The 9,478-nt window shown below is 46.5% G+C and overlaps 1 protein-coding gene across 4 annotated transcripts in view; it reads right to left on the bottom strand.

The window, feature by feature from the left end:
* Nucleotides 1–363: 363 nt before the first annotated feature.
* LOC137805386 (rho GTPase-activating protein 12-like) overlaps nt 364–9,478 on the bottom strand; it is a 41,737-nt gene continuing 32,622 nt past the window's right edge. For 2 of the 4 annotated variants that reach the window (XM_068605294.1, XM_068605285.1), the window contains exons 4-18: nt 8,946–9,170; nt 8,493–8,573; nt 7,606–7,734; nt 6,800–6,874; nt 5,634–5,695; nt 5,463–5,544; nt 5,194–5,295; nt 4,791–4,889; nt 4,421–4,523; nt 4,070–4,189; nt 3,490–3,588; nt 3,326–3,403; nt 2,628–2,762; nt 2,330–2,435; nt 364–1,617 (exon numbers count right to left, since the gene is read on the bottom strand). In XM_068605294.1, coding sequence (XP_068461395.1) covers nt 1,443–1,617; nt 2,330–2,435; nt 2,628–2,762; nt 3,326–3,403; nt 3,490–3,588; nt 4,070–4,189; nt 4,421–4,523; nt 4,791–4,889; nt 5,194–5,295; nt 5,463–5,544; nt 5,634–5,695; nt 6,800–6,874; nt 7,606–7,734; nt 8,493–8,573; nt 8,946–9,170 — 1,671 coding nt within the window. In that variant the 3' untranslated portion in view covers nt 364–1,442. The remainder of the gene's footprint in view (nt 1,618–2,329; nt 2,436–2,627; nt 2,763–3,325; nt 3,404–3,489; nt 3,589–4,069; nt 4,190–4,420; nt 4,524–4,790; nt 4,890–5,193; nt 5,296–5,462; nt 5,545–5,633; nt 5,696–6,799; nt 6,875–7,605; nt 7,735–8,492; nt 8,574–8,945; nt 9,171–9,478) is intronic. The other 2 variants (XM_068605302.1, XM_068605311.1) reach the window with 2 other exon arrangements.

Below are 9,478 nucleotides of genomic sequence, written 5' to 3'. Positions count from 1 at the left end.
GCGTCCGGCGCGGGGAAAATATGTTTCTTGTCCGAGTCTTTTTTTGTAGGAAAAAGCATCAAATGTCGTTTCCAGCAGTCAGAAGCAGAGCTTCCCGACATGAAAAGCTTTCTGCGGCGCTTCATGCCGGCGTCCGAGAGAGAGAAAGTCAGCACGCTTTGAATTTTTAGCGGATAATTAAATTGGTTTGGAGGGTTTGGGATGTGAAAGTTATCGACACGTTCTGCTGAGATGTTGAAGCCCGACGGAGAGCCGACGCCGAGAAAAAGAGTTAAATAAAACTTTACATCCCCTCTTTGATGTTCACACTGAACTAACTACTGTATGAGCAGTATTACAGTACAACACAACGCAGAATACTTCTTTCCTTTGGAAGTACCTCCGATCAGAGCTCTTTATTCCAGTTTTGTGAAAGCCGACAGTTTCTCTCAAAGGTTTACAATCATGACGGGTCGACCTCCTCGTCCACACGATAGTGATTTCTCCCTCGTGTCCTTATTCTCAGCGTTCCAGGCAAACACACACATACATATATATATATACTATTTATACAATATACCGCCATTCATTCCTCATCCACGCACATGAAACACTGTACAGATTTATCCGTTTCAAAAGCTCGTTCGGTCTTAACGTTTAATATCCAAACGAGTCGAGGAAAAGACGCCGCAGAGAACTAGAGTATTAGTTTTGATCTGTTCTAAAAAAAAGAAGCCGGATGGAGAGAAGGTGGCGTGCAGATATATATATATATATATATATATATATATATATATATATATATATATATATATATATATATATATATATATATATATATAAATATATAATACAGAGCGATGGCGATGACCTCTGGTGTGTTCAGAGGACCAGGTCCAGTGTGTCGGGAGTGAAGGAAGAAGGAATTCAGAGGAAACAAAATACTTTAAATAAAAGACATCGTCCAGCAGAAAATGTTCGTATTCATCCTAAAAAAAAAAAAGAAGAAGCCTCCCTACGTGTCCTCCCTTCGTCTCCTCGTTCTGTTCCTCCTCTTAGAGTCTGAAAGCCGAGCCGCTCGGTTCCCTCTTCTCTTCCCGTTAAAGAGCGTCCGTTTGCGGTATCGGGGGGCGTGTCCGTACGGGTCCGTACGTCTGAGGAATCCAGTGTCGCGACAGGAGGTCGTCACCTTTTGCAGTTAAAGTGGCACAAAAAGTGGCTGCAGGAGAGGAAACACCATGAATGGAGACACTGGAAAGTGCAAAAGGGGTTTTTTTTGGTCGCTTGTTTCGTTTATATTTTTTGGAGTTTTCCAGAGCGGGGGAATGTCGGCCGTGGCTTTTTTTTTTGGTCCAGAAGTTTGAGATGAAGATGAAGCGATGCCGCACACGGGCCGAGCCGGAGAGGGAGAGAGAGAGAGAGAGAGGGAGAGAGAGACGGAGAGAGGGAGCGCCGTCTCTTTTCTACCGGCCGAAGATGTTGTCGTACTCCAGCAGGATGAGCTCCACGATCTGGTTCTGGTAGACCATGTGCACCGCGATGTTCCAGGTCTCCGTCTCCGGCCGCAGCAGCGTGGGCCCGAACACGATGGCCACGCTCTGCGTGGTCATGCGGTTCTCCTCGCCGTGCTCGATCACCCTGAGGGAGGGCGGGGGGCGGAGTCAGTGTTCACTCTGACCAATGGGTTTACACGACTTTAAACTAAATTTACACGACTATAACTCACATTTACATGACTTTAAACTGGATTTAAATAACTTTTAACCAAATTTCTATGACTTTAAACTAAATTTACACAACTTTAAACTGGATTTACACAACTTTAAATCACATTTACATGACTTTAAACTGGATTTACACCACTTTAAATCACATTTACATGACTTTAAACTGGATTTACACAACTTTAAATCACATTTACATGACTTTAAACTGGATTTACACAACTTTAAATCACATTTACATGACTTTAAACTGGATTTACATGACTTTGAATCACATTTCCAAGGCCTTGAACTGGATTCACATGACTTTTAACCAAATTTACGTGACTTTAAACTAAATTTACGTGAATAAAAACTAAATTTATATGACTTTTAACCACATTTTTATGACTTAACTAAATTTCCATGACTTTCAACCACATTTCCATGTACCTCAGAGTAGAAAAATACAGTACAAGGATGTCCTTTAGACTCATGTGCTGAGAACATTTGAACACAAAATAACAGATGAATGAACGATTCAAATGATCGTGTCGGCCGTGAACCTTCATGTCTCTTGAGGGAAAAGAGCCTCCTCCTTTTCTTTCAGTGACAACCTGTTGTGTTGTGAGGGAGGCGTTTCTTACCTCCTGAGGTGTCTGAACAGCGCCTGCATGGTGTCGTGGTTGGGTTTGGGCAGCTGTCGCACCAGATCCCTGATGGCCTGAACTCGCTGCTTGTAGTCTGAGATCTCTGCAGAACCGAAAAAACATTCCTCAAAGTCTGACGGAGAACCCAAGAGTTTCTTCTTCCCTTGTTTCATGTCGGAGAACGCTCACGATGCTCGCGGTTCACGGCCACGTGAAGCGCTGCTACGTCACTCAGGAAGTGTGTGTGTGTGTGTGTGTGTGTGTGTGTGTGTGTGTGTGTTACAGCTGCACGTACTGATGCCGCTGACAAAGTCGTGGAAGAGGCTGTAGGTGAAGAGCGGCTCCGGCAGCTCTCTGAAGTACATCTTTAAAGCTCCGGTGGTCACGTGGATGTCCTCCCACTTCTCGTCCGTCAGGCTCACCGTCTCGTCTGCACACACACAGACACACACACACACACACACACACAGTGAGGTAAAACACTATTTTTTGCTATGTGATGTAGTAAAGGTTTAATTAAAGCGCAGTAGACGAGATCATCTCTAAAGACACTTTTTTTTCTTAACTTTTTTTTAATACCAAAAGTGAACGGATGATGATTGAAATCCGTCTCAAAAAAGATCAAAAGAACATCGCAGTGCTTTGTAAAAATCTTAATCAAACAAGTTGCTGCTCATTTAATCAAATTTCCATGACTTTAAACTAATGAAACCAGATGTTCATGATCAAACACTGTGTGAAATGTGTGTGTGAACAGTAAAAAGTGATAAAATGTAGTATTTAAACTAACAACGAGGATTCAAAGCATACAGTAAACCTCAAATGACTCAAATGAATGAGAGACAATAGTTTGATTAAAAGAATAAACATTTATATGTATGCTGCTGATATTTTGAGCCTCTTTCTTTTAGAAGCAGATTCATTATTTAAACTCAGAAATAACAGTGAATCGTCTGCATGTGAGGAACTTGTCGTTCGCGTTGTGTAACTCACCGTGGTTGACCACAAAGCGTAGCTTCTGTATGATCGCCAGGTTCCCGCTGACTCTGTACAGCCCGTCCACACACAGACCTGCAATGCATCATGGGAGGAAAGCGTCTCATTAGAGGGAGAGCAGAACGAGTGTCCGCGTGCAGCAGCGGTTCAGCGAAGCTCACCGTTGCTCTCCACGTGGTCGATGCACATCTTGACGAAGTCCGGCACCGTGTCGCCCTCCCTGTGGCACAGACTGGACAGGCTGCAGCCGAACACCTGGTCTGCAGACGGGAACGGGGAGAAAACGGTGCCGTGAATGTTCTGTTGGTGCTCTAATGACCGCGAGAGATACAAGAGAGGGACGTTTTCTCTTCTGCGGGGCGAAAGAGACGTCACAAACTACCGGTTAGTTATTATAGGACTATGGAAACATTAACTTTTTTATGATTCCTGTGCGCAAACCGGCTCGTGGAAACATGAATTAAATCAGAATAGGATGTAATTCAAGTGAGAACAAATTGATTTATGTTAAAACTCTTGATCCAATTGACTCATTTTGATTTGGTTTGTTTAGTAAATGATCAAAGTCAAGACACTGTTCATAAATACAAAACACAGACGACAGAAAATGCGCAAATATACATATTTTCGAGCTTTCGGGGTTGAAAGCCAGCAGCTAACGTACAGCGTCGACCTGAAACGCTGCTTCCTACTGTAAAAATGACATCAGTCTTTGCTCAAAAGGATCACAACGTTCGATACCTTTGATGTACCCTTTGTCCCGGACGGCCTGCAGCGTCGGCCGGCGCGTCAGGAACTTCTTCAGCTTGTGTCTGGTCTTCTTGTTGTCGGAGGCGTCCATGCTGGTGGACGTCTTCATGCCTGCGGAGGACAGACGCGACACGACGGTGACGTCCAGCGCGCGCCGCCACATTATTTAAGGGAACTGACGCGGCCGTTTTAAAAAGAGCGACGCGTGGGCGGAGTCCACGCTTTCATTTTCAGCCTTCTCGGTGACGTCTTATCAGTTCTACGAAACACTTTTTGCGTCGTACTTTAATGTTAAAATACAGAAAACGTGTTTATACGTGTTCATTTATATCAGACACAGACCTCGGCTTTTCTTTGAGTCTCTGTGTTCTTTCTCTTTGTCGTTTTTCTCCGCGCCGGGCGACTCCGGCATGTCCTCCTCGATGGCCTCATCGGACTCCCAGGCCTAAGACACACACACACACACACACACACACACACACACACACACACACAGGTTGTAAAAACCTCCTACAGCTGCACCTTTAGACTCACGGCAGTAAAACTACAAACTTGATCTGTTGACGAGTGCGTTGACCTCAAAACAAATTGACTAACGTACTTTTACAGTGTGCAACTATACACTGTGTGTGTGTGTGTGTGTGTGTGTGTGTGTGTGTGTGTGTGTGTGTGAGACTATAGATGGTGATGGGTGGAGCCGCCGGGTGCTCACGTGGGTGCTGATGGTGTCCAGCAGCGTCCGGTACCAGTCGTTCACTAAGCCATCGTTCTCGGACTGAATCAGAAGCTCAGTGCCCTGACGAGTCTTCACCTGGAGGGAAGGAGAGGAGGAGGAGGAGGAGGAGGAGGGAGGGAGAGAGAGAGAGAGGAGGAGGGAGAGAGAGAGGAGGAGGGAGGAGGGAGGGAGAGAGAGAGAGAATGACAGAGACAAAGAGAGAGAGAAAATCAAAATAAATGTTTATTAAGAGTCATCTTTCAGAAGAAGCGTCTTTCTCTGAAAGGAGTTCGCAGGTAATATAAAATACACCTGAGAGGTTTATTTTTGGTTTTATATTTTAATCATTCCGCTGCTTCCTGTGACGACACAACCGGAGACGCGGCGGCGCTCTGCTCACCTCGATCACGTGCTTCTTGCTGGATTTGTCCTTGGAAGCCCATTCGACTGAGCCGCCTCTCAGATCCACCGTGAACTCCGGTTTGGACTGACCGCCTCCAAACTGATGGAGAGAGAGAGAGATTATTTTTGACCAATGGAGAGAGAGAAGGAAGAGGAAACATCTAGGAGATTCAATCCAGTCACCTGAACAAGCCTTTAAATGCACGTTACGGCTCTTCACCATCAAATCAAAAAGGACTCGTCTCATCAGAGCTGCCTGTCACTCACCCAGCTGGTCCCGCCCCCTTGTCCTTTGGCAAATAGCAGCGTGGATCCCTGCAGCACGGTCCAGGAAGACGTCCAGTTCTTCCTGCGACAGACGGTTCAACAAACACTGTGAAAAACACACAAAACACACACACACAACACTGCAGCGTCGATGGAGTCGGAGCCACTCACCGTACTTTCTTGCCGTGCTCGGTGATCTTCGTCACGTTCAGCACGCCGCACTTTTCAGACGGCTGGAGGAGGAAAACACAAACATTAGCGCGCGCTGTGCAGGAAAAGGGCAACACACACACACACACACACACACACACACACACACACACACACATCAATGTCAGAGCCGCGGCAGGATGACAGGAGAGAGAAAGCGCTGTCAAAAGCAAACAGCGGTAAACAACAGGAGTGTGTCACTCCATCGTGGAAACGCCGCCACCACACACACAAAAAACACACACCGCCACCGGAAACAATCGCAGCCTTCAGCTTGAAGGAAAACCATCATTCCCACCGGAGAAAAGACAAGAGGCCCAACACTAAGAAGGAGCAGGGAGGCGTCAGATTAAATCAGATTAGATAACAAAGATAAGCCGAGTGGCAGATCTTCTGTTTTCTGTTTTTCGGGGTCAATCAAGACTGAAACAAGCAATTCCTCGGGGCAACGTTGCCCATCGGTTCTGCTTATGAGCGTTGATTCTACACAGGCTCAAGTTGCAATGCGTCACTGTGTCACTGTGTCGTTTTGTGAGATGAAGAAGAGCTTTGCAAACTGGGACAAAATGGATTTCCAGACGGGGTTCATACACATTTAGACCAATGGATTTCCATGACTTTTAACCAAATTTTCATGACTTTAGACCAAATTGCCAAGAATTTGAACCAATTTCCATGATTTCTGACCAAATTTCATGACTTTAAACCAAATGTCCATGCGCAAACATTGTGTAAAAACAGTACAAAGTGATAAAATGTAGTATGTAAACTAACAATGAGGATTCAAAGCATACAGTAAAACTTAAATGACACAAATGAATGAGAGACAATAGTTTGATTAAAAGAATAAACATTTATAAAGATGCCTGTATGTATGCTGCTGATATTTTGAGCCTCTTTCTTTTAGAAGCATGTTAATTATTTCAAACTCGGCGTGAATGAACGTCATGAACACATGAATAAAACACATTTACAGGACTTTTCCAGGTTTTCCCTGAGCGCGTGAACCCTGTCCAGATCCCCTTGGCCTGTGTAGAAACTCTGCAAGAAGCACTTCCTACAACCAGGTAACAAAGTGTGAACCCCCTGCAGGCCGGAGAGCCCGGCGGTGACGGGGTTGTACTAACGGAGGCGGGGGGCTTGGGAGACGAAGGGCAGGAGTCGGAGTCTGGGGACGAGGGCTTTGGGCTCAGAGGAGCGTCCTAGTGAGGAGACAGGGATGGAGAGAGAGGAAAGAAAACACACACTCACTGTCACTAACAGCAGAAGGTTAATGAGAAGTCGATGAGAGGTTAGGAACACACAGACAGTTCAAGGAGTGCGACGGCAATTAGCGGTGCGATTACAAGTGGGACAAAGTGTGTCGAGTGCCTGTGTGATGCCCACGAGGCGAGGATGGGTTATTAATTAAGACGAAGAGGCAGCAGGTATTTCATCGCAGGCTACAAACTACTTCATCTTCTTGTTTGAAGGCGAAATCATTCGTGCATCATCGTGGCTGAACCCTCATCGTCAAGTTTGTGATTGAAATGACTCGATTAACTCGGGAGGCAGCGTGGGAGAGAGGGGGGGGGGGAATCAAGTAGACGGGGTTTGTGTGTGTGTGTGTGATTAACACTCCTGCAGTGCGATCGTTATCATGCACAGCCGATTGGTCTGCTTGGATCGCAGCCAGCTGATTGGTCGATCCGGCCGGGTGGGCGGGGCTACTGACTTGGTGTTTGTACGGGTGTTGGCGGGCCGAGCCTGCGCGGAAACGCCGGGTTTTTAACAGCCGCTGCGAAGCATAAAAACCAGCCTACAACTGAAACTCTGGAGTCACAACAACACACCTGGAACACACTCATTCCGTACAGGTACACAAAGACTTTTTGCTGTAATGTGCTCGGAGGTATTTCAGGCTGGAGTTGTTGTTTTTGTGTGCGTGCCGGACCTTGTCGTTGGCGTCCTGGACGAAGGCGCTGTGCCTCCACTTGGTGAGGACGATGGGCTCGACCTGTTTCCTGTCCAGGCTGTAGCTCTTCAGCGCGTCTCCGGGCAGCGGGGGGAGGGAGTTGTGGTACTGGAGGGAGGAAGCAGGGAGTCATTGTGAGGAGGCGCATCGGAGCGCCGTGTGTGGACGCAACGCATCGACCGGAACCATGCCGGGAAGTTTACACGCCGCGATGCGACAAGTCACCTGGCGGTAAAAACGCTTCATCTGCTACTAACGTAGCATGCATTTATTTATGTGTCTGTAAGGCGCTGCCATCCATCCATCCATCCATCCATCCATCCATCGGATTGATTAATATCAGGCCAATAAGTTAGTTTTTTTCCAATTTCCAAGACCATTTTTTTGACCAAATTTCCATGAATTTAAACCAAATTTAGGAGTTTGACCTCGAGCTAACTCCGGCACATTTACAACGAGGTGGAAACTGAAGTACGTCGATTAATGTCTTTTATATACGACGAATGAAAAATACATATAATTAATGCTAGATCTATAACAATGTTAACTAATTGAAAACCTAATTATGTTGATTTTTTTTTTACAAAATAACTCAACTTTGATAACCAACTAATATAAAATAACGTATGAAGCAAAATGCCTGCTCATTTTTATATTTTTACTCACTTTGAAATCATTCCCCGTTGTCTCTTTTGTTTTTTTGACTGATTGTTGGACAGAAAAAGTAACTTGTTGTTAAAAGAAAAGCGTTAAAACGCCAGGTTGATAACTGAGCAATATTAAATTGAGTTTTAGTCACATGACGTCGTCACTCCGGTTCATTCGACCTGCACACATGACTTTTCCTCAGCGAGACGGCGTCTTACCTTCGGCAGCTCCCACTCTGACCTCGACCCATCCGCACTGTAGTAATACGGTCTGCCCTGCTCATCGACGTGTTTTAACCACTGGAGGCGAACACACGGACACAACACTCTGTTAGTGGGCGTCCTGACATCCCCCCAAAATATCGAGCGACAGATCTCATCATTTCAGTTGCAAATAGACCAAAACGCTCACGGGGGTGAGTTCAAACCTCCTCCTGCAAGTCTTTAAATCAGTGTTTTAACCGCATGAGTGATTAAAATCACTTCCTGACAAATAGGAATTGTGTTTTTAAGTGCGTGAAGATGGGTGTGATCCCTCCTTTCTCTTGTGGAGCTTCATCTGCGTGGAGGAAACGTTTCAGGAGGAATTTAACCATGAAATCAACCCAGAAAGCAGAAATCACCACAGTTGAAAGACACAGCAGGACCACGGTGAAAGCCTCCCCGGTGTACCTTCTCGTTGGTGTGGTCGCTGACGTACAGCGTGAGGCCGCGCTCGTCCGTCTCCTCCGACCAGCCGCGCGGCGGCGAGCCGTACTGGCTGTCCGACTGGCTGGAGTAGGCGCTGAAGCCGGCGTCCTCCGTCGACGACGACGACAGCGACGGCGGCGGCTGCAGGCGACCGACGGCGAGCGAGAGGAAGGGGTAGAAAGACGGCGAGAGCGAGAGAGGAGTGGTCTGCCGGCGGCGTGAGGAGAGAGAGGAGAAGAAAGAAACAGAGAGGGAAACCTTTCACCACGCACTTAAGAGGAGAAACACCAGAAAATACCTCCACCACAGGAGGAGAACCCGTCACACATGCTTTGATTTGGGAGAAAAGTCTGGAGCCGGCTGCTGCAGAGTGGTGAAGTGGCTGCGTGTTGCCTGTAGGGGGCGGTGTGGGTCAGACGACTCCTCAATGGTTCATCTGTATGCGAGCGTTCATCTCAAGAGATATTATTCTGTTCCTGTTTCATCGAATGAATTAAAACTGGAGTCGGTTCCAG

The sequence above is a fragment of the Clinocottus analis genome, unplaced genomic scaffold (genome assembly GCF_023055335.1).
Source record: "Clinocottus analis isolate CAN_PGR_092001 unplaced genomic scaffold, fCliAna1.0.p SCAF_11, whole genome shotgun sequence".
In the NCBI taxonomy this organism is placed as follows: Eukaryota; Metazoa; Chordata; class Actinopteri; order Perciformes; family Cottidae; genus Clinocottus; species Clinocottus analis.
This window is presented reverse-complemented; position numbering and strand designations above follow the sequence as displayed.